General features: G+C 40.1%; 2 protein-coding genes and 1 long non-coding RNA gene across 5 annotated transcripts in view; 2 read left to right on the top strand and 1 right to left on the bottom strand.

Moving 5' to 3' along the window:
- Positions 1-4,951, top strand: part of zbtb46 (zinc finger and BTB domain containing 46) — a 55,378-nt gene extending 50,427 nt beyond the window's left edge. Inside the window, exons 5-6 of one of the 2 annotated variants that reach the window (XM_087780782.1) lie at positions 2,677-2,852; positions 4,204-4,951. In XM_087780782.1, the coding sequence (XP_087636908.1) occupies positions 2,677-2,852; positions 4,204-4,626 (599 nt within the window). In that variant the 3' untranslated portion in view covers positions 4,627-4,951. Of the gene's footprint in view, positions 1-58; positions 2,060-2,676; positions 2,853-4,203 lie in introns of those variants that run through there. The other variant, XM_087780781.1, reaches the window with a different exon arrangement.
- A 5,525-nt stretch (positions 4,952-10,476) lies between these two features.
- slc2a4rg (SLC2A4 regulator) overlaps positions 10,477-24,732 on the bottom strand; it is a 30,344-nt gene continuing 16,088 nt past the window's right edge. The window contains exons 3-9 of one of the 2 annotated variants that reach the window (XM_087780792.1): positions 17,350-17,450; positions 16,574-16,809; positions 15,994-16,094; positions 15,064-15,337; positions 14,446-14,586; positions 13,593-13,720; positions 10,477-12,773 (exon numbers count right to left, since the gene is read on the bottom strand). In XM_087780792.1, coding sequence (XP_087636918.1) covers positions 12,662-12,773; positions 13,593-13,720; positions 14,446-14,586; positions 15,064-15,337; positions 15,994-16,094; positions 16,574-16,809; positions 17,350-17,450 — 1,093 coding nt within the window. In that variant the 3' untranslated portion in view covers positions 10,477-12,661. The remainder of the gene's footprint in view (positions 12,774-13,592; positions 13,721-14,445; positions 14,587-15,063; positions 15,338-15,993; positions 16,095-16,573; positions 16,810-17,349; positions 17,451-24,732) is intronic. The other variant, XM_087780793.1, reaches the window with a different exon arrangement.
- LOC148059724 (uncharacterized) lies at positions 12,716-13,500 on the top strand. The gene is made up of 2 exons (XR_015709354.1): positions 12,716-12,800; positions 13,240-13,500. It is a non-coding gene; the product is annotated as an uncharacterized LOC148059724 (long non-coding RNA).

Here is a 24,732-nt window from a genome sequence, read left to right as displayed (position 1 = left end):
TTTGTGCGTATTCTATTTCTGTCCCTCCGGCCGCTCACTTCTTATCATGCCATCACAGCTTTGGAAGGTGACCAGGCTCCTGTCGAGAGGGATCAGATGGCCGAAGGGTGTTGTGCGGGTGGCCCGGCGACGCCTGCCTTCGGTGCCGACGGTGGGGGCGAGGAGAGAGAAGTAAGGTCAGCGGAGAAGTTCCTGCCAGAGCAGAGCACCTGGCCCTCGCCGACGTTCGCCTGCTCGCTGTGCAAGCGTCAGTTTGGCAACCCAGAGCGACTCCGGGAGCACGAGTACCGGCACACCCTGTCCCTCATGGCCCTGTCGCTGGACTGGCCCAACATGCCGCACCAGCAGCCGGGTCAGCACCTGCACCAGGGCCGGCCGCTCCACATCCCTCAATCTCTCTACCGGCCGGGAGCGTCCGAGGCCACGTCGGCGCGGTACTTCTGCTCCCAGTGCCCCGCCAGCTTCACGCTCAAATCCAACGCCGACCGGCACGAGAAGACCATTCACTTCAAGAAGAAGCTCATGCAGTGCGTGTACTGCCTGAAGCACTTCAGGGACCGCACGGACCTGCACAGGCACCTGTCCTCGGTACACTCCAAAGAGAGAGGGCACACCTGCCCGGCCTGTGCCAAGTCCTTTAGCACCCAGAAGAACCTAGCGACCCATGTGAAAGTGTGCTGCCAGATCCCTGGACTCACCCTAGCGGGCAGCATCGAGGGCGCCGATCAACTGTGGCGAGTGTCGGACCAGATGAAATTTCAAAATCATTCCCTCAGTATCAACGTGGACGACTGAGAAAATTAAATTAAATTTACCCGTCAGTGCTGCATTTGCATGGACAAAAAACTGACCCGTCAACGAACAAATAAACCCAAACCCCAAAAAAGGTCTGTGCACTTTAGCGCGGCGCCCGTTCAAAAAATGGAATCGTGTTCTTTATCCTTAAAATAAAAAGGTTACCAACACCATAAACAATAACCTACAGGCTGTCAATCAAAATGTGATTTTACTGACACGCGTGTTCAGGATTGTTGCCTTAAAAATGATGACGAACACATCCGTACTGTCCGTGGAAATGTAGCCATCGACGTCCAGAGGTGCTGCCTTAAACAAGGAAAGTTGGGTGAAAGTACAAACTTAAGACCGAGGAGATTTCGAGGAAGAGAAAGAAAGCTATGCAATACTTTTTTCTGTAAATCCAGAACGAGCTCCGACACTGGTAGAGAGGCATGACAAGGGTGGGGGGGCGCTGTCGAGGCCACAGACTTGTCTGTCTGGCTGATGTCTTTAGTTATCTTTAAGGAGAATATTAGGAATATTAAAATGAGTTCAAGTAGTTTAGCTCTGACAGGCGTTGACTGGAACATCTATGACAAGCACCCCACCTACCGGCGATATGCGGTATTGCACCATGCATACATTACGGTCAACTTTATTTGTAATTGAAGAAATGCGTTATCTATGCAAGCTTGACTAGAGAAGGAAATGTGTGCAACAAGCATCATAAACCAATGGCTCTGCTTGACAAGGGTGTTGGCGGTGGGGGTGCGACAGTGTCTCCATCCTGTCTCCTCGCCCGTCCACCTCGCCCTTGCTCCACAACTCCAAGTCTTATCCACGGTAAAGAATGGTACAGATAGGGACCGTAATTGGTCCTTCATGGCTCCGGTCGCTCTTAACCCCTGACCCCTATTGGGGACTGGGGGGAAAGATGGGTCGGGTGATGTCACGGCTGAGATAAGGGCTGTTGTCATGAGGCTGGGATGAAAATGGAAGAGAGGTTTGGTCAAAACATTTTTTTTTTTTTTTTTCAGAACCCATCGATACCCCGAACTTGAATACCTTGTTGTTCCTGATAATGGGATTTATTTACGCCCAGTCAAAACCCTGTTTGAAACCCAGTGACGGCCACCTGAATGACCGACCATGTCTGGTTTAAATCCCATTTCTCAGGTCGACGACATGGTCCTGCTCAGCGGCGCTTGGTGCGACTTTCCATTTTTTTTTTGTCTAGAGAGTTTTTTAAACGTGTACAGACATTTTCATAGGATCAAAAAACTGTTTGTAGTTTCTATTCCACGATTAAAAGTAGAAAAATGTCCAACAAAAAAAAGTGTCTGTGGGTTTTTTTTTCTCTCTCTCAACTTTGTGTAGATGTTGTGTACTTGCATGTTTCTGCTCTTTTTTTTCTACTATTAAAAAAAGCATGAGGAAATAAGCAGATTGAGGTAAATATACTCTGTTGTTAAACGCCCTCAACGTGCCAGTGCTCCTGCTTTGTACTTGTACCTTTTCCACATTGTAGTAAGAAGGAATGTGTTATCAGTTTTTTTACTCAAGCCCCTTGCTGTGTGTGGGTGTTTGTTATTACCCGAGCTCTTCTGCCATTGTCTGTGTTTGTCTTTTCGTCTGTGCTTTATGTTGCAGACCTTCTAGAATCAACTGATTGTCGTGCCAGTGTTTATAGTGTCTCCTTGCTTTTAATGCCTTAGTATAGAGGAAGAGCTGTTGCCAGGGCAACTGTAGCTTTCACTTGGTTTGGGGTTGGCATGGGAATTGGCGGTACACTTCTAGACCATGCAGCTAATTAAATATCGCAACTGAAAAGGGACCCGTCGCTTTAACTCGTACTAATCTCTCCCCCCTTTTTTTCGCTCTCCTCTGTCTCCCCTTCAGTGAACGACTTCACCGTGATCCGTAAAAAGTTCAAGTGCCCCTACTGCAGTTTCTCCGCCATGCACCAGTGCATCTTGAAGAGGCACATGCGCTCCCACACGGGCGAGCGTCCTTACCCCTGCGACATTTGTGGCAAGAAGTTCACCAGAAGGGAGCACATGAAGAGGCACACACTGGTGAGTCTTGCGCAGCCTCCAAAGGGCGACGCCATATGTTTGACTTAACATGTTAGTTGATGAACACACTCGGCGGGCCGACAAAACTACGCCCGTTTGATCACACAATGTATCCCATGTTAAGGGTCCATCACATCTGTGGAGAAAGATGGCGTTAAAAGATGACTTGAATAACATGCTTGTTAAAAGCTACATAACAACATAAAATCAAGTAATTAACTTGTTAACTGTTATTACAAATAAATAGCTACAGTAAGTGTAATATCTTAAGCTATGTTGGAAGTATGTGTAAAAAAGTAAATTATTGAAAATTTTGACTGTATATTTTTAAAGTAATATGTTCTGTGTGTATATATACAAATATGTATTTGAGTCATAGAATGTTTTAGAAAGTACTTTAAACTTTTTTTTTTAAAACAACCGTGCTGCATTCAAAGTCCCCTCATAAAAAGGGAACAAACCATTGTTGATCATCAAATATATGGACCATTACTGTAGTATTGCTGGTTTTATTGGCCTTTACCCTATTGTTAACTCTGGGTCAAGGTGACCCATTGGCCAAAACCAAATATGTTTGAGGTTTAAAGTTGATCACCTTGACCCAGAGGCTACACGGGATACCTCAAACACGTTTGTTTTCGGGCCTTCGGGTCACCTTGACCCAGAGATAACGCAAGGATACCTTAAACATATTTGTTTTCGGGTCTTTGGGTCACCTTGACCCTGAGATAACACAAGGGCTAAAAAGCTATTTACATTGGCTCAAGAAATATTAGTTTAAATATAATAATAATAAGTTAAGATAAGATGAGCAGCAAAAGACAAAACACATCAAAAAAATTAATTTGCTTCAAAAACACAAATCTTTCTTTTCCTCTTGTTCTCAAACCGTATAAAATGGAGGTCTTACAATATATATATATATAAAATATATACAATATAACAGGTTAAATAGGGATTAGAAATTAAAAAATATATATATACATAATATAATAAATATTGAAAAATAATTTAAAAAAGAAAAATGGATGGATGGATGAACTGGCTTCATAAATAACATTCATAAATACAATAAGTTTTTTTGTGAGTGTTATTTGTTTAGCAATTTATTGAAAATTTTGGGGGGATTTTTTTAAAAGTAATTTCCTTCTGATCGCGTGTGCATTTTTCAATGGCAATTTATTCTAGCACTATCCTAAGCACATAAATTCATTTTTTCCCCTTTCCCCCCAAAAAACTGACCGTCATTGCGCCAAACATCCACAGAGGGGCGACAAACCACCCTTTAAACGCTTCCAGAATATGACCAAGAATAAGTGATAGAACTTAACTTGTTGTTTCATCCCTGCAGGTCCACAGCAAAGATAAAAAGTATGTTTGCAAAGTCTGCAGCCGAGTCTTCATGTCGGCGGCCAGCGTCGGCATCAAACACGGCTCCCGTCGCCACGGCGTCTGCGCCGACTGCTCGGGCCGAGGCATGGCGGCGCTGCTGGACCACAACGGCGAGGTGGGCGGCGACATCTCCCCGGAGGAGGAACTGTACCCGGGCGACCGCTTCCACGACGACCAGGCCGAGTGCGACGGCGACGCCGAGGAGGAGATGATGGCGGAGGGCGATGCCGAGATGATCGGCGAGGAGGACGGAGGGAAGTGGAAAGACTCAGGGCCCGAGAGACACAGACCCCTGGACAACGAGAAGGAGGAGAGCGACTCCTCGGTGCAGGAGGGCGAGCCGCAGAACGGGAGCGAGCGGGACTTTGCGTGGATCTCCTAGAAAAACCTCTCAGGCTTCCCCGGTGGCTCCTCAATCTGAAGATCTGCGAAAGATCGACCAGGCGGAATCTTCTGCTTTCTTCCCCGCTTGACCCCGGACGACCGGGGGTCAACGCTGACGGGTTTTTGCGCGACAATGATCGACAACCATTTGACGGACTCCCACCGAGACTCTTGACTGCCATAGAAAAGAAGTACCTCTTTTACCACAACTTTCTTGTTTCGAGGGCCAGTAGTTTCCGTTTTAGCTCCGACCGACAGGGACACGGCGGTGGTCACAATCACCATGGAAACGAGTCCGAAGAAGACCCGTGGTCACATTTTAGGGGGAGCGTGGGGCGGGGGGGGGGGGGGGGTGTCACTACAAATGAAGGGAAAAATCTATTGCAAATCTAGACTTGGTGTTGGAGGAGCCAGCACGCGGTTGACGCAGAGTTCTACTGCCACAGACTTGCACTTTATCGAAGCCCTGAACCCACTGGTTTACATTTTGATCGTTGCGCAAACTAACAACTCGGCGACCGCACCTACCTTTAAAGGACAACGTCTCGACTGTTAGAGAGAAATCACTGAATCTTTTTTTGCGCAACTCGCTGTCGATATGCCTTCTTCAGCCTTCCAGTTCTTTCAGATGTACATACATCTCCGGACTTTTACAAGAGATTCAAAGCTCCCCCCCTTTTTTTTTTTCTCCCCCCGTAAAAGATCATCTAAGATCCCTCGTCTCCAAGCTAGTATGACGTGACTGGACCTGAGGATGGAGTCACATGTGTGTGTGTGTGTGTGTGTGTGATGGGGGGGACGTGGAAACTGCCTTCGCTACATAAAAAAACACAAATCTGTGTTTTCCTCAAATCGTGTAAATTCCAGTTTCTGAACACAGAATATGCAGAATCGCTTTTACTTTTTGGTGACGTTTTCTTCGGCTTTGTAAGAAAAGAATCCAAAATAACGTGCTTGAAAAAAATTTGGTATTGAGAGTTTTGTGTTTTAGCTATTTATTGAAATGTTTTTTTTTGTGTGTGTTCAGTTTTTAAAGAAAAAAGTCATTCCCTCCTGACGGTTCGGCGAGGCGTGGTGCAAAGAATGTTTTTGGAAGAAAAAAAAAATATTGGTTTATAAATCCTTGTTTTCAGAGTTGATTCAGATGACTTGTGTTATTATTATTATTATGATTGAAATTATGATTACTGTTCTTGATGTTATTAATTATTCTTAAGTGCTGGATGCTAAGCTTTATTGTGTGTGTGTGTGTTTTATATTTTATATCTTGTATAAGAAGAAAAAAAAAAGAGCTTTTATACTTTGCCTTGTTGTGGACAGCAAGCCATGGGGCTTTTTAATCAACTTTTCTTGTGCCAGTTTCCGCTTTTTTTCTTCTGTTGTAATTTTCCTTTTGTGCCACTGGGGGATACACTGTCAAAACTTTGATATTGACCTATATATAGCACATGCTTTTGCATCAATAATTGATGACCAAAAAAAACGAAAAAGAAAAAAAAAAAACAATCTTGTACATGAAGTGCTTTTGCTCCAGTTTCTGTGTGCAGGTGCTGGTGGTTTTTATTGCGTCTTTTCTGTTCAATGTTATCGTTTTTATTCTACTTGTTTTAAGTGCACATGTTACTGGTGTTGTCGTCGATATGAAGGGCTGCGTTGATGTGCTTCAGGCTGACAGTTGTTGTTTTGGTTTTAAATGCTCTGTCGAACACCAGGTGTTGAATACAATCACAGGGACTCCCCGATATGTTGTCTGGATCGTGGCACGATACGACTTTTAATCTGAATAGTTACGTCGGGAATCGCAATTGTAGCGTCAACACAGCAGCAAACAATCAACACAACGCACGGCAGACGATATGTGGTCGGCTTCTGTCTTAAAGGAAAGGCGGTAAAGTAGTAATTTATCTTATTTATTTAGAAAATCAAATTGTCGCCCACGCATGCGCAAATCAAACGCAAGCTGGTTTACGGCAAAAGAACACAGATTAAACTTATTTTTCTCAAATGTTTATTTATCCACTAAATCGACTATTTAATTTAAGAAAGGTTTCCGATTTATTAGTTCCCTTTTTCATAAGAGTAACTTATTTCACAGTAAGAAAACAACAATAGGCTCTTAGACATGATTAAGTTTATAGTTTTTAAATGTATTTGACAAATATGGAATCTATTATAACATATAAGTATCTATTTATTAATCAACCTATAATTTGTGTAAAGTACTTTAATTCCACAGCCTTCAAAAACGAAAAAATTAAATCAAATTAAAATGGGTCCATATAATATTATTTATCTTAAATTATTAAGACATAAAAGCGATGGTTAACTTGTGAATCCATAAAAAGTCGTGTGGTGCCGACGATCCAAGATTAAAAATGCTGCATTTGAAAAACACATGAAGGGAAGTCAGGTTCTGTTGCTTTTCTGGTATTCAGTGCCGTGGACCGCACTTTCTTCTCTGCTCTTTGTTTGTGTTTTTTATTTATTGTGTGTTTATCGGACCCCCTTTTTTAACGTCGTTTAAAAATATTTATGTGGCTTAAAAATTCAAGATGTGGGTCAAGTTATAATGAATGTTAAAGGTGGGGGGAGGAAGTTGCCCGAAATCAGTGAGAAAACTTGGACCTGATTCTGTGTGTGTGTGTATGTGTGTGTGTATGTGTGTGTGCAACCCTGCACTCTCCTCATGACCTGTACTGTACGTCTTCTTCCTCACTTCGGGTTGTAACTTCAGGAAAAAATGTCTGCCATCAAAACCCCCCGATATGTGCCTCGATGACATTTGATATGTGTGCATGTGAGCACGCGCCAGCGCTAAAATGCAAAAATAAAAAGTTTCGAAGATGACAAATCATGTACGGGCGACTTTGGATTCTCCTCCCCGCCGCGTGTCCTTGACCTCTCGTGCCCTTTGGTCTTAAACTGCATGTCCGTTTTTTTTTTTTTTTTGTTGTTGGTTGTTTTTTTTTTCATTTTGTCAAACCAAAGCGACGTCTTCGGCATCTGCACACAACCGTTCGATTCCATGTGATGCAAAACTGGAACTCTCTGTCCCTCCTGCAGATGATTATGGGTATTAAAATGTACAAACTGAAAATCCTCGTTTAGCCTGTACAGCTTTCCAAGTGCAAATCATGAAGCCATAGATATGGGTATATCTGTATGATACTATATTTCAAATTTGCCGCGTCTTACTTTAGATTTTGTTCTACTACCAAGAGTGATGTGTGTATACCTTCATATATATGAATTTATATTATATATTATTTATTTTCTCTCCAGCTTCAGAGGGTCTTTGATTTGTGAAAAGGTCGATCTAGGAGCCGGTTTTCATTGGGAATCTTGTTCAATATGACTTTATATGGATGATTATCATTAATCTGTGTTTGTAACAAAATGTGTTTAAACATACAAAAAAAAATGTCCTGTTCTTTTCAAATGTTTAGTTTTTTGGGAAAAGTGCTCTTGTGCTAAAAAACTTTTCAGAGGGTGGGAGGGGGTCGGGGTGATTATATGGATCACAAACATTTTTACAGTCAACCATGAGCCTCCTGTTTTGATGTTTGGGTCGGGCCCCGCCGCCATGCAAGCCTCTTTTGAGGTCATGTTTAGTGGAAGATTTAGCTTGAATATGATTTGCTAAAACCAATCAGTCTCAATAAAATCGCTGCTGTAAAAAAAACAGAAAAAGTTTTTATTTTCAGTGTCATTTTCTGTTGTTACTACTTTTGGCCACTGGGGGTCAGCATAAACACATTTGTTGCGACTCAAGCAGGGGAAACTTGAGGGGAAGTCTTTTTTATAGAAAGTAAGTAAAGGTTATTTGTAAAGCGCCTTTCTAGACCAGGTTCACAAAGCACTTTAACATCAAAAACAATACACAGTTAAAATACATACTTTCAAAGGCCAAGACACATAAGACAAACACAGTAGTTCCAGAAAATCTGGGAAAACCCTGCACAAATAAAAGTGTCTTCAGATGTTTCTTAAAGGAGTCAGTAGATCATCAAACACAGAGAGAGAGGAAGATCGTTCCAAAGCTTAGGAGCAACATCCTGGAAGGATTTCTCTCCTCTGGTCCTGAACCGTGTGCGAGGAACCATCAGTAGATTCTGATCCACAGACCTCAGAGCCCGAGCTGGGGTGTAAGTCTGGATCAGATCACTGATGTAAGGAGGAGCCTGACCATGAATCGATCTGAAAGTAAGAACCAGAATTTTTTAATTGATCCTGAAAGAAACTGGCAGCCAGTGAAGAGTTTTAGGGATCGGGGAAATGTGAGTTCTTCTACTAGAGCAGGTCACAATTCTTGAGTTTTGTATTAACTGCAGGCGAGACAGCTCCTTCTTGTTTAGACACAAAAAAAAAGTGTTACAATAGTCCAATCAAGAAGACACAAACACATGGATTACAAGCTCCAGATCGTGTTGTGACAGTGTGATTGTTTTTCGGGGGCTGTCAGACAAATTTACATATGGAATAAATAAAAACAGCCAAATAATAATAATAGAAAATACCTGGGTGTAAAAACAATATTAACAAACACAATTATATATTTTTTTTATTTTCTTTATAGCGTTGCCATCACTGGATTGATCAGTTTCATCAGATGTGGTGAGTTTTATTCCATTTCTCTTCTTTTCTATTCATTTTCAACCTCATAGTATCACATTAAAATCTGAGCTGAGGTTAGTTAAAGGGCAACTAATGTAAAAGGCCAAATCACCTGACTTCATTTTTCTTCCTCTCCAAGATGCCTGTATCTCCGTCATCATGACGATGTTGTGAAGGTATTACTTTATAAAGTTCTCCCCCGTCCGAAATCGTGGCGAACAAGAGGCTTCAAGAGCTTAATTTCGGTCTTCACTCTCCATCCAATCACGTACGCTTTGTTTACACAACGAGTCTTCCAGGATTGATGACACGGGTGACAAACATTGATGCTTGACCAATCACTGCAGAGTGGGTGTGGTTACCTTAAACAAGATTTAATCTCCAAAAAAATTTTCAGTGGGCGGAACTTAAGATCATTTTGTAACATAATTATTCAAATTAATAGTTTTCTACAAACAGACACATACTGACGAGTACAATAAGGCAAATTTGATTTTAGATTTATTCTGGCGCCCTCTAGTGTCAAAATGGTGTAAATGCCGTGTAAACTCTTGTCAAGATGCCTCGTGTAATTGTTAAAAAACAAATAAAAGTCTCAGTCATTACATAAAAATTAAACATACATTTTTACACTTTAGCTACAAGACATATGAACCAATCCTAATCATTCTTGTATGAACACAGATTCATGAATGAAAAGACCAGAAACTTGTCATTTTCCTTTTATTTTCACGTCGATCACATTATCAGCATCACACCTGGTCATTCATCTCCTGGAGCATGACATTCACACAGACAACCCCGCAAGTGCACCGCTCCTCCCAATCAATAGGTTCTTCCTCGGTCAGCGCTGATGCAGACCAAGAGTCCACATGGAGAGAAATCTTGCCGACGTACAGGTGGTAGTGTGACGAACACAAAACCCTTCAGTGTTGTATTTCCTAACAAACGGGGAAAAAAAACAAAACAAGAAAGAAAAAGCGATGCTGGACATGCGGGTTGACCTTCATCTCAGCTGGACGAAGGTTCTGTAAAAACTCATCAGGAGGAAAGAAATCGCTCGGACGTTACAACACAGTAGAAGAAGCGAAGAGTGGAGCTGCCATTGCGATGCTTTAGATTTCGAGAGAAAAAAAAACAAAACAAACGATCCATTGGCGTTTCTGCTGGTTGACATGAAAACTGACATTGGAACAAGAAGCAGCACGACATATTTGGAAAACACACGGAGGCCTTTCTAATGCACATTGTAAGGGTTTTCGTTAGCTTAATATACTGGGTGAAAGCTTGACGTTAAAGCTGGAGACTTTTTTTTTCTTTTTTTTTTTAGTGGAAAAAGGGAAAGAGAACCGGAAGACACCGTGAGTGAGACACCTTGCTGAACAACTCGACGACATTCAGGAACATTTCTATTTGGCAGAGATGTGAGTCGGGGGTGGGGGGGCAATACTGCGTGGTGAGAGAATCTTTTGAAAGAGTTTCAGTTTAAGCACAATATAAGCCAGAAAGATTAAAAACAGATTTTTTTTTTTTTTCCTTTTACATTCAACAGTTTCTCCCCTTTTTTGCCTCCAAGCTACGATGAACACTGAATCCAAAATAACATCTCTGGTAAAAAAAAAAAATATATAGATGAAAAAAAAAGAAGCCTCAATTTCATCTCTTTATGTTGCATATTTACAAACAAGCCCTGAAACTGCGAAGTCTACAACACTCGTCTCTTGCCAACGTCTGTACCACATTGTTGTTAACGCTCGCCTCAACCTTTGACCCTGGATCCTCACCGGCCACTTTAGTGCAAGACAGAATGATGGAATAGTAGCCGTCAAACTGAGTGTGTGCCACAGTTCGGAAAAAAGGTTCAGCCTCCGTCCTCGCCGGGTGTTCTTTGAAGGAAAAAAAAGTGCTTGCAAAAGGGAGGGCGGAGAAACATCTACCTGCACAGGAAGTCTTTTTTAAAAAAGAAAAATACAAGCGGGAAGCGTTTGCTGTGGAGAGAATCGTGGCCGTACACAGATGCTGGTGTAGGAAGCTAATAACTGACTAAATGAGAGTCTTAAAAACTGTTTAACCAATTCATTTACTCCGTGATTAAAACTAATGTTTCTCCCTCTGCCCTGCTGAACCAGAGGAACACTCAAGACGTCTCTTCACGAGTGGGTAAGTGGTGCGAATACAAACCAGAACGTCGATCAATAATGGGAACTAAAGTCTTAACCACCCTGGCAGTGACAAACACAGAACCCCGAAAAAAAGCAAACTTCACAATTGTGTGTGTGTGTGTGTGTGTGTGTAGAAAAACATCCACGTATAAAACATCCTCGCGCAGTGCAGTGTAGTGCAATTTTTTTTTTTTTTAATAATTCTAAAAATCGATTCTTTTCCTGCTCATGTTCTTTTCATTGGCACTTTGTGAAGCTCCCGGCCACACAGATCATATGCATGGACCGGGCTCGGGAATAATGCCACCTGAATTAAAAAAAAAAAAACACAGACAGGCCAAAAACAACGCTAAGAAAAAGTGGACTTGTATTTTTTGGGAGAAATTTGAATACATTCAAAAAGCTGTTTAAAAAGGAAACGTCTTCTGATTTCAGTTAAAAATCAAGAAAAGAGGAAGATGAACAAGTATGTGGAAGAAAATAGGTTTGCGTTAGCTTCAGTCAAACTTAAAGGAGAAAAAGATTAAAAGACTTGATTGTGAGAACGAAATAAAATTTAAGAAGTGACCATACAAGTCATTTTAGCAATATTTAAAATGGAAATAATATAGTACTTTATGTCCCAGATTTAATTCAAAACTTTTTTTTTTCATGAATTGTGAAACGGGTTTGTTGGAGATATATAAAATATAATATATAATATTTTTTAAATAAAGTGATTGTTGAGTCAATGATCGACCTTTCACTTCCGCTCTGATTCTTGCAGATTGCACCGTGCAACCGTGAGCTGCGTCAGCACTTTCGTGCCGATATAAACTTGAACAAAAAAAAAGAAGATACTACTGTAATATCCAAGAGGATGGCGTATTTCTTTGAAGGGGGGGAAATGTATTTCACTTGAAGAATCGTTAAAGAGGGGAGCGCTTTGTCAGGTTTTTTTTTTTCCTTTTAGCGAAAGTGAGGAAGTGGATTAAGGCTGCAGGAGACCGTGACGTCAGGTGAAGCTACAGGACGGCTGATTCCATAAACAAAAATAAAAGCTCAAGGTTTTTACAAAAGTCACGAAAAGATAAAAACGGCTCCCATTAAAAAGGCTCTTCTCAAACTTCCTCAACAGAACAGGAACTTGTCCGCACACACTGTCTTCTTTTCGTCTTGCTGGGAACCAAAGAAAAAATAAAAGTAGAAGGTAAACCTCCCGGAGGAAAAAGCACTGAGCGCTCGGCGGAAGTAAATCTCCGTCCAACGATGGCGACGCTAGTCGGTGAATCTCTGACAGGCTTTTTTCCAGCGGCAGGCGGTGCACCACATGTCCCTCTTCTCCATACCGTACACCTTCCGGCACTTTTTGGCCTCGCCGCGAGGTTTCCTAGCGGGAGAAGACGAGCAGTGAGAGGTAGTATAAACAAACCCATGACGATAAACTACTTCCATTAATGGCGTGGATAAAAGGCGACACCATGCGGTGAAGGTTGGTAGTGATCAATAGAGTGTATACGTTACCTTTTTATACTTGAAAATTGCGATTATTTGTTAATCAATAACCAGAACACATGAGTGGAAAATAAATGTTACATTCTCTAAATTTGCCAATACATATGCTGAACAAAATGTGTTTAACCAATTAAAGTTCGCATTTAAAGCTTCTTGCCCTCAAAATAAAGTATTAAAATATTGATGTTGAAAAGGAAGACGAAGGAAAAATTAAACACTTTCAGGCATTGTATTTACAGATTGTGATTATATAAATATATTTATTAATATTATTTATTCATCTTTAAATGATTCCATGATGATTCCCCCCCGCTGGCCTTTTGCTTCACCTTTTTTCTCAGCATCTCCCGGAGCATGTTCCTGGATCCATCGTGTTTTCATACCAAATCCAGGCTCATCTCCATGAACCCATTTGGACTCTGAACCCTAATCGCCTTGTTTAACCCTCTTCTCACTCGCTGCCGGTCATGGTCACAGAGTCTGGTTCTACTTAAGACTTCTGTTCCCGTTTAAAGTAAGTTCACTGTCTGGGTGCCGTTTTTCTTTCCTATTATATAGTGGTGTTTACTGTAACATTGTCTTAAGATAACATTTTTATGAAACTTCCAATTACATTGAACATGTATTCATTGTATAATGTTTTCATAAATAATTTCAATAAAATATTGGTGACGAGCGATTCTAAACACGTTACCTGTTTCCTGGTGTAGCTTTAGCTGCCGAGGCGTTGGAGGGATGGTTCTTGGTCACAGTGGCGTTCGTGCTGACCACCGGTTGGCGTTTCTCTGCGAAATTGACTGTGCGGATGTGAGTGACCGGTCCCTGAAACAAGGACATTAAAAAAAAAAAGAAAAGTTTAATATGAGAACACTCCAAAACATCGGGTAGGTTTGAGATCACTCAATTTCTATGGCAATAGATTAGTTTCTTTATTGTTCAATTTAAAGAAAAGTTGCTTCAATCGATCGATTAAACAAAAAATACGTCAATTATTCAAACCACTTTTTTGGGGATTGAAAAATTTGGACGTTTATGACCTAAATACACACACAAAAAAAAAAAATACTTGAATCAAAGAAATCAGTTTTAATTTTGGTGTTAAAACACTTTTCGTTGAAGAGACAAAATAATTAAAAAATAGTTTTTCAATCCAGAAGGTTCCACAACCGTTTAGCTCTCTAATGTCAGACCAGATTCTCACATGCTAAACCGCCCTTGAATTAGGTCTGCACTCTAGTTGTTTGTTTTATTAAAAAAAAAAAAAAATCTACTGGTTACATAATGGCTGATATGCTGCGTTTAACTTTTTCACGCTGCAGCCTTGAGGCTCAAAGCCAAGTGCTTATTTATCGCTCTTTAGTCGTTTCTTTTTAGTCGCAATTTTAACCATTTCCATCCCAATCACAAGCTTTTAATTGAAGGTTACGTGGTTATATGATTTTGTGTGTGATCAGAAGGTAAAAAAAAGGGGGGAAAATAAAGCACAGGCAGGAAGAAAAATGTGAATTAAAAAAAATAAAATAGTAGTGAGACAGAGCCTCACTCACCGAGACGCCTTTGAAAATGACAGGAGGCGACTGCCATGACACACTGACGCCATTCCCAGTACCAATGCCAGGCCCGGCCTCACTACCATTGCCTAACTCGGCCAGCTCAGGACCCATGTGGATGTGCACGGGAGCAGTGGCCTGGAACAAGGACAGGCGGCCAACAGGAGAGGAAACATGGGGGAAGAGGTCAGGTAGATGCAATTAGTAAGAAAATAAAAAAGGTGTATTAGTGAGCATCAGGATTAGGATTTATCATACGGGCTCAGCTGTCGTAAAACGTACTTTGTTATCATATTTCCTTACATGTGTACGGGTGAAAAGAAGCGCGGATCAAACCACCCGCATTAATTCCCTGTATACTAAGGAGAGAAAAGAGGAGTGCAGGCGGCATCGACCATTTCTTTAACACTCGAAATAAAAAAGGGAGAACTCAGAGTTTTTTTATTTCGATGAATGCCTTCAAGGGCAACTGTGCGGAGCGAAGATGAATTGACTCAGACGAAGGACGAGAGGAAAAGAGAGTGCAGGTGCACTTCCAGAAAAGCATGAAAAAACACTTTCTCTACACCTTCAGAACTTTAAAGAGAAAGTTTAAAAAGTAATAAAACAAGGTACCTGGTAGGCGTGATCAGTGCGGATGTGGCAGAGCGTGGAGGGAGCCGATTGGCTGAGCAGTGTCGGCGCGTGGCAGGGCAGTCCCTTCATGGCGATGTTCTCGGAGTGAGGGATGGCCGTCAGCGGCGGGGGGAAGACGGGCGACGGGCCGCACGTGGTCGGGGAGGTGGGCGCCAGGTTGGACAAGCCGTCCGACAGGCTGTCCATGTTGACCTCGATCTCAGAGTAGTAGAAGTCCTCCTCGCCGTCGCTGTAGTCCGAGTCACTGTTACGCCTGCGAGAGATTTACATTTAAATCAGTATTTTCAAAGAACACGGCAGGGATGAAGATAACATGTAGATCTGAAACTACAATGTATATAAAATTAAAAACGTTTAGATATCGGTTTAAACCATATCTTTTCTACTATAAGAATTACCTTCAAATTGTATATTTTATTAATAAGTTATAAAGATATATACAAACGCTTTTATTTACGTGTCATTTGCGGGTGTAGTTACATTTATCAACACCAGGTGGCGGTAAAACATGCATATTATTCCACCACCACAGCAGAGGAGAGGGAATGTCAGACTGTGAAATATGAAAATAACTTAACAAAACACTGAGGTTAAAAAAACAAAAAAACTTGTCTAAATGAGCAAAAAATGTCGGATTGTTTTGGTTTTTTTTGGTTCAAGTTGAATATGTCAATGTTCCCGTCTCTCCACACCCGTGTTGACTTGGGTAAAAATCGAGGTCAACCAAAGTGTAGAAATAGAAATCGTGTTTATATGCTAAACTCAATAAGTAGGTCAACTTTGCAACCTCTTATGTGCCACTAATAGAAAAAAAAACCTCATCACTGAAGGAACACTTTAGCAAAGAGGAATTTAAATTTGGATATTGAGGGGGGGGGGGGGGTTTAAGTGGAGGGAGCAGCAACTGACCCGAGGTGGACGGTGCGGACGTGCCGCTGGATTCCTGAGGAGGTGCTCAGCACCTTGTCGCAGTTCTTCCACAAGCACTTGAACATCACCTTCATGGAGTTCTGACCCAGAAAAATAAAAAAAAGTTATTTTTAGAATCAAAATACATTTTAAAATCTGGGGACCTAAGAAGGAAAAACCACCTAAACTTGGATGAAAATCATCCTGCAATGTAACTGAAAAACAAGGTTTCGTTTGTTTGTTTTTATATCTGGAAACTTGAATCAGAAGCAGGCATGGACTTGAAAGTGGGTGTGATCTTGGTGTAACAATGATTACCACAATCGATCACAGGCTCCTGTCAAAAAAATCAACAAGTTCCTTTTGAAAATTAAAAAGGGAACGCTGCCCATTTGGAAACCTCAGGTGTCACCCTCAGCCTGATTAACGTTGAGCAGAGGATCTGTGGTCGACCAACAAAGCCAGAGTTTCTTCAGATTCACCAGTTTATAGATCATCTTTTAATGATCAAACCCCCCCGGAGAACACATGTGCCCTTGACTCTCTCTACTCCATCCTCCTCAGCACATGTGTTTCTCACCTTTCTTTTTCGGGGTATGGGATCCTCAAACATGAAGTGTGTGTTCTCCGTCGCGTCCTCGTTGACATCATCACCGTGCGACGCCAGGAAGCTCTTATTGGCGTCACTCAGGAGAGGCGGAGATGGTGTGGAGGGCACGGATTGGTCACTGGCATCCCAGCTCCAGTTGCCACTGGTGGAGCTGCTGTAGCTGGTGGACAGTGCCTCCTTCCAAACCCTGCTGGTGGGTTCCGGCACTGCAGGTGACAGAAAACCGTACTTTTAGTGAACATCTGCTTGTTTAAAAAAAAAAGAAAGAAGAAAACCCTCAGATCCATTATTTTCATGATCTGGAAAAATACATTAATATCTCATATTTCAATCGCAAATCTCCGACTGACCTTTCGATGCCCCCAGTGGGGCTTGGCCTATATAAGAAAATAATATTTTCTCGTTTGGATGACTGGAGAAAATCTCCACATCTGATTCATGTACATACTGGAGGATTAAGATAAACTAGTCCTACTATTGAAATCATCATATAGAAGTCATCATGTTGACCTTTAAAGGCCATGAAGTTGAATTCAAATGAGGTATTTTTGACTTAACTCCACCACTAACTACTAGGTGCTTCCCGTGGTGACTTACTAAGATGTTTATCTAATGCTGACGCCGCATATGAAAAAACCTCCAGGACTTTGAACGTCTGGCATGAAGATGGGCAAACAGGGATCTGTGGCCTCAGTCCAACAATTTTTATCGAGAGGATATTTTTTAATGAGCAGCTGGAGTGATACCTGTGGGTACAGAGGCTGGGCAGAGCACCAGAGGGGACGTGGAGAGAGATGTCAACACAGTGGCGGCCATCACCTCCTTATCAGCGTGACCTGAGGGCTTTCTGCAAACAGAAAAAAATAAATAAACTGTTATTGGACAAAACGACGATCATTTGTGTCCTGAATTGAACTTTTTTTTTTTTTGCAAAGTAGACACTAGCTACCGCATGCATGAATGCGTCTCGACTTGATCGTTTCTGTAGGTGTGGCGACACTAGCTCCAACACCCGAGGAAAATCAAACACACCGACGCCGAGATCCAAGAAGCAGCCGAGGCCACAGGGTGAAGACGAATCATCAGTCAAAATGGTTACACAATAGGCATACTGTAGCACCCACACAGAGCATACCTCTGCCAAGTTCATTATTTTACAGGGAAAACACAGCAAACATTTAAAATCGATGAAACAACTCCCATATTTCAATTGGCTCAAAGCAGAAAATATTCTAAAACTATTTTTGAATGACAGAAAATGAACACATTTTCTCACTTTATTCAATTGTATTATAGTTTTCATAAAGTTGCTCTTCAGTTCTGGACAGACCAGGGACATACAAGTCATCGACGACTCCTTAAAAATCTTCCTATATTCAGACTTGACTCGAGACAAAAAGCAAAAGTTAAATCTCCCTCTCTCTAAACACATGAAACTTTCTCCCTCCATGACTGGGTTTCCTGTTTCCTCTTACACATTGTTTTTCAAATATTGAGGAATTAGGGGATTCTCTTTTATAGGTTGAAATATTGAGACTAGGAAATTAAGTAAAAATATTGGGGAAAAACAAATCTAGACATTTGACCCTAAGAAGTAGTAGAAATAAATACCAAAATTGGCCTGGAGCTGTTTCCCTAAACATTTTTCTTGGAATTGAACACCAAGAAAACCCCCAACTAAACAACACAAAAGGACAGAAGATTAACAAACTATTTTCTTCCCAAAGATAACAGAGAAACACAAGCAGCTTTTGTCACATTGTGTGGCAAATAAATCCCGGCGCACCTGTGTTACGCACCTCTAATTCAGTCCTGAAGGCGCACACACACTAACACAGAAACACACTGACACAGAAATAGAAACACAGACGGCGCAGATTGAACCTGCTCTGCAGCTTTAAGACTTCCGTCCCGCCCTCGGTTTCACAACCAGAGTGAACTGGTTTGAGGCGTCCTCGCAGCCAAAAACCCCGAGCTCTGGCAGGGATTCACTCCGGAGACTCTCAAACCCTCTCAATCGTTACTTTTCGAACACACGAAATCTGATCTCAGACAATCAACATGTTTAAAAAAACAAACATAATTTTTTAGTTGCAACAAAGTTCAAAAAGTGGCTCGACTCCCACGCCGGTGGGAATGCTGGGCCGGCGAATAAAAAAGACAGAGGAATGCAAAAGTTATGAAAGAATCTCTGTCAAGAGGCCTCAGCAGCAGCTCTCGCTCAAGTTGAACTCCCCCTTTATCCTCCCCCCTTTCCTCCCCCCCTGCACTACAATGGCCGTCTTAAAATGTCGTGTGTACATAGCTGCGGTGAAGTTGTACGCTCCAGTATAATTACAGCGACCCGACAAAACCAGAGTGAATCACTATGCAAATTGTAAAAATAAGAAAAAAAAAGAAACGCAGAGCAAGGCATCCCCAGAGGCGGAGTGTGCGCCTCACACAAACACACCATCACAGACACACTCGCAGTCAAGACGTGAGATAACTTGATTAGCCGCGTCCTGTTTCAGTCATTAGCCTTGTTTTTTTGCTGCAGCGGGGGCCCCGGCCTGGGATGTTTTTCTGATGTTTTCTGACTCCGAAAAAAATGAAAATTCGCTGTGCGGCTCGTCCCTAATTGGTCGTCAACTTCAGATCTTTTTGTTTGCAAATAAAAACTTTTGTCAGGTTAACTGCATGAATAAGAAGTTTGTATTGTGTTTATGAAGTTAGGATAGAAACTAAGAAAACAACAGAAAACAAATGTTAATTCAACTTTTTTAGTACTTGATCAATCAAGTTTTGCTGGATGTGGATTAAAGATGATTCTTCTTGATCTTTACTTTGTGATGTGCAAAGGACCGGCTTTCAAACGGAATAGTACCACAGGGCATTTATTATGAGGCTGCACAGAAAAAAAGTTTTCATTTTATTCCTCTTGTATTGATTATAAGAGTCTGAAAGGTTTTATATTTTAAAATAATTGTACAAGACAAACTCTATATGATAGCAGCTTCTAGCAAAGATGTATTATTTACACGCTAATGTATGTATGTATGTACGATGTAAAGGTGGAGCCTGACCGTGAAAAGCTCTCAAAGTAAAAACCAGAATTCTAAAGTTGATCCTGAAAGAAACTGGCAGCCAGGGAAGAGTTTTAAGGATCGGAGAAATGTGAGTTCTTCTACTAGAGCAGCTCAGAATTCTCGAGTTTTGTATTAACTTCAGGGGCGACAGCTCATTCTTGTTAAGACATAAAAACAAACTGTTATTTAGCAGTGGTACATGTGCTAAGTGTAAAGAAAAGGTCACTTTAGAAGAGAGAACTTCTTTGTTGTAAGGGTATTATGGCCACTAATAATACTATAGTACTAGTATATTTGTCTTTTTTTTCCAGTAGAAAAAGACTTAACTAGCTAAACATGTTTTCCGTGATAACTATCAAATACTTGTGAATTTAATGGAAACATACTGCCACTTTTCAAGAGGGAAGATATTATTAAGTACACAGATTTTGATGTTGATACTTGTAGATATATTATTATTATTATTAGTGAATTACTAATAACATTAAACCAGTCAAATAGGATGACATCTGCAATTTTTTTTATATTCATTTATCAGAGATATTTCAAATGCAAAACAACAATAAAAATATATGACATAGAACCTAAAAATAGGCTAAATTATTACTAATATCAAACTCTATATGAGGTCATATTGTAGCGAAGTGTTAACTTTTTTGCTGGTCATGCTGTTTTGTTTTTGGAAAAAAACTTTAACTGTGCAAATTGTTCAAAGAAAGGTTGGTGTCACCTGTAAAAGTATTGATCAGAGATATTTCAAAATTAAAAAGTATATAATTGCATAGAAAAATATAAAACAGGCTCATAATATCAGGCTTAAAAAACCCAAATTGTATATATATAAATACTGTATGTATATATATAATTGAACAGCTTGGCAGAGGTCTGTGCTCTTTTGAGTGCTTTCAAAATTAGAAATTGCCATTTTATACATGAGAGCAGTTTGATCTAGCGCCACAAATGAATGACATAAACATCCAACTGAGCTCTTTTGAAGCGATGATGTCATAGTGACTCTAAATAACGCACTTGGATAGCAACCTTGTTCACACGTCGCCAGTAACTGCGGCTTAAAAACGCAACGCTAACCATATTTTGTGAGTTTACCTGCTTATTACTATCAGTATTTGCAAGATGTGATTTCAATTTCTGGCTTAAAGAACCCACATGTTGAAATAAACAGATACACAATCAACAGTTGAAACAACAACAGATACACAATCAACTGTTGAAGCAACAACAGATGATTTGTGCTCTGCTGTGGGCGTTGTTTACACTGGGAAGTCTCCCTGATAGCGGCTCTGCTTTCAGACGGCTTCATTTGCTGGCCAATAAACGTACACGATGTCCTGCTGCACAACAGGCCGAGGCGTCGAGTGATAATCCTGCTATCAATCTGGAGCAGATGGTCCACATCATTCATTCCATCATAAAAGTAAAACAGTCGTTGCATACTGTTGCACTGGCGCGGCAGGATCGACTCCATGAAGAGCATTGTTTTTGAAAAGTGTTTATTCTCAGACGTGCTCGAAATATGAAGGTGCTTGTGGTTTTGTTTTCAGTTGAGACAGGCGCGTGTGTTTATTTACAGGATGGAGTGTTTTGAGCTTTCTAAATTCAGATGTTTACAAAACACCTCGCCGTACCAGAGTGTGTTTAGCAAGGCTTTAATAGGACAACAAAACATCACACTTGATGACCTCATTCAAAAATGAGATGGAACTCAATATTTCTATGTGTGAGAGTGAATGACTCACAATTGTTATGATTCTTTCTTTATTATGATGAGCTTTGAAGGTGTCGTCGTTCATCAAATGCATGTATTTCATCGTGTTATTGTACATTTACCAGTGTTTATTGTTGTTGACATATTTATGATGATCTCATTTATTATTTTGTTCATTTAATTGTATGTTGTGAACTAATGTTTATTGTTGTCGACATATTTATGATTATTTCATTCATTGTGTTTATTTAACTGTACATTGTTTACTAATGTTTATTGTTGTCGACATATTTATGATTATTTCATTTATTATTGTGTTTATTTAACTGTACGTCGTGAACTAATGTTTATTGTTGTCGACATATTTATTTATTTCCTTTATTATTGTGTGTAAGTAAGTAATTTATATTTTGTAGAGCGCTTTTCCACACCAGGGTTTTTTGTTTATTTAATTGTACTTTGTGTAGTGATTTCAATTGTTGTTGATATATTTTATCATTACTGTACGTCATGTACTAATGTATATTGTTGTCAGCGTATTTAAGATACTTTTTTTCATGATTATGTTTTTTTCATTAAACATTCTTTAATATTTACTGTTGTTGATATATGTATTATTATTTAAAGTATTATTGGGTTTATTTTACTGTATGTGTACTAAGGTTTATTGTTTATAATTTTATTTATTATTTATTCATTTAATTGTACATGAACTACCTTTTATAGTTGTTGATATATTTCTAACATTTATTTATTATTGTCTTAATTCTATTGTAAGTTTGCTAATATTTACTGTTATTGATTTGTTCATCAATATTTTATTTATTATTGTGTTTATTTTATTATGCGTGTCCTAATGTTATTTTTTTTACTCTATTTACCACTTTATATATATATTTATATTATTGTGTTTATTTTACCCTACGTTCCTAATATTTATTTCTTTGAATTAACTTATAATTTTACTCATAATTGTGTATTTTATATACATATATATTTTAAATAATTGTTTTTTATTGATTTATCGTTATTTTTGTTGGTCACTTTTTTTCAAACACCTTTACTGCCTTAATATAATGTCAATAATTTTTTTGGGAAATACTTTGTCAACTTAAATTGGAATACTAAAGTTATATCTTATCTTATCTTCACATGTTTAAGCGATAGTAGGTCAAATTGATTTGGGAACGCAAGCATAAATTCCTAGTATCGCTGATCTGGTTAATACCTAGTTTTTCTAAACTCTTGTGAAATGATCTCCTTGGCGAAGGTATGCATCATCTCCGTGCTATTTCACCGTAGTACATAACGAGTCAACGAATGTTTGTTTCCAAGCATTCTTCTACGCCATCGCGCAGACTCGAGCACACGCCCACACAGGAAGGCTCGCCTCTTGAAAAGTGCTGGCCTTGACTGGGCCAAATTTCCTTCCCTCCGCTGGAGCTGCAACACTCGGGTCACTCTAGGTTACAAGTCAGCGGAGGCGCACACTCACAAGGGAAGATAAAGAGTTGTTTTGACAAGCAGCGGCAACAAGCAGCGGCAACAAGCAGCGGCAACAAGCAGCGGCAACAAGCAGAGCAACAGTGTCCTCCAGTAAAAGCAGAATAGAACGCTGATAATTGACAATTCTGAATCTCTTCCCAGCGCGTATTAAGAGCTCACGATCCTTCGAACTGAACAAGATCCCCGACACCCTACATGGCTCGTCACTGTTTGGCAGGCGAGCGTCCTACTGTTGTTGGGGAGAAGGTTACATCTTTCCGTCTATATTTAACCCCTGAATTCACATCTCGGCTGACAAACCCCCATCTCACAAATTTGATTTGATGAAGGACTCAAAAGATTTGCTGGTACAGGGAAAAAACACATTTCTTTTAAAACAAAACATGTGGGAAAACAATCAATTTCAGACGCTGATAAGAGATCGTTTCAAAAGCCCCGGGCGACAATTGTCTTTGTTATGAGAAAATGAACCACCAAGTCGTTTCAGTTCGAGCATACACGAGTAACAATAAACTCATTTTATCTACAGTAAGTATTTATTTTGATCTTTGTAGGAGAGCGGAATGTATTTAAAAGAGATAAAATTGTTAATTAAAGCAGTTTTTATAGCACGTTTCAACATCTTTAGTTGGTGTTTAAAAAAAAAAAAAACGCTTTTATTTTGTCACTTCCTGTAAAATGAGTGTCCCTTCCTGTGTGTGGACTAAAACCGCACAGCTGCGACCGATCTACAATCATCACTCCTGCAGCCACGATTCAAGCTTCCTGCTTCCAGTTTGTGGTTCAACAACATCTCATCTCCTGCACGGTGAAGTGGAACCTTCTAGTATTCACTCGTTTTGATCGTTTTACTGGGTGTGTATTGGCAAGAATCCTGCCAATCCATATGTATCATGATACAGTGGCAGTGATACCATATGTTGTGTTACTGTAGGAGCAACAATAACGTTTATTTTAAATAATTTAACTGTAGGAAAAACCTTTAAAGCGTAGAAAACATGCAATGCGTTACAGATGGTGATGCGGGTATCGCTGTAAGAAAGTCACGTGACTGATACCGGGCCTGTTTCGAACTGACGTCGACCAAACTGTGTTTATAAGACGCGTATCTGTCAACAGGAAAATAATCTCGGATCATTTGCGTTTCAAAACGACACTTATGAAGCAGCCTCCCACTTAAAGGAAGGTTTCAACTGCGTGGGACCATTTTGAACTTGTATCGGAAAATAAGGTATTTGTTTTAATTCCATTGTTTCGTCTCGAAGTTTCCACTTGATCGATTTGAATTCATTTTAAAGTGACTCTTGGTTTATTATTCATGTTGTTTTGTGTAGGTTAAATGCCAATTTTCTTTTTTTTTATCCACCTCTTGTTTGGAAATCATGCATTAAAATGAACATTTACTGTTTTTTTTAATAACCTTTGTGCAACAACTGGATAAGGAAGTGGGGCAGACTAGAATTGGAACAGCTGATGCAAAAGTCCCAGGATCCAAGATAAGATTCAAGGACCACCAAAAAAAAAAGACCACCTATCCCAACCTCTTCCTGTTGTCTTTGGAATCACTCTGTTCTCCAGCAACATCTGTTCCATGGGAACATGTTTTCCACAGCAGGAGAACTTAAAAAAGGACTTAAGTTTTACCAGAAAAGGAGTTTTAAAATGATCATTAAAAAACAATCCCAGTCCACAAGCATCCTCATTCACATCATGATAAATGTGTATGTTTTTTAATTAACTGTATCAAAAATATCTTAAATATTTAACAATTCGATGAAGATATTAAACCACACAATGACTTGTGCACACAAGGTCATTAAAAACGTTGT

Source organism: Callionymus lyra, chromosome 19, assembly GCF_982586985.1.
Source record: "Callionymus lyra chromosome 19, fCalLyr1.hap1.1, whole genome shotgun sequence".
In the NCBI taxonomy this organism is placed as follows: Eukaryota; Metazoa; Chordata; class Actinopteri; order Syngnathiformes; family Callionymidae; genus Callionymus; species Callionymus lyra.
The sequence above is the reverse complement of the archived record's forward strand: the minus strand, read 5'-3'. Positions and strand labels throughout refer to the sequence as shown.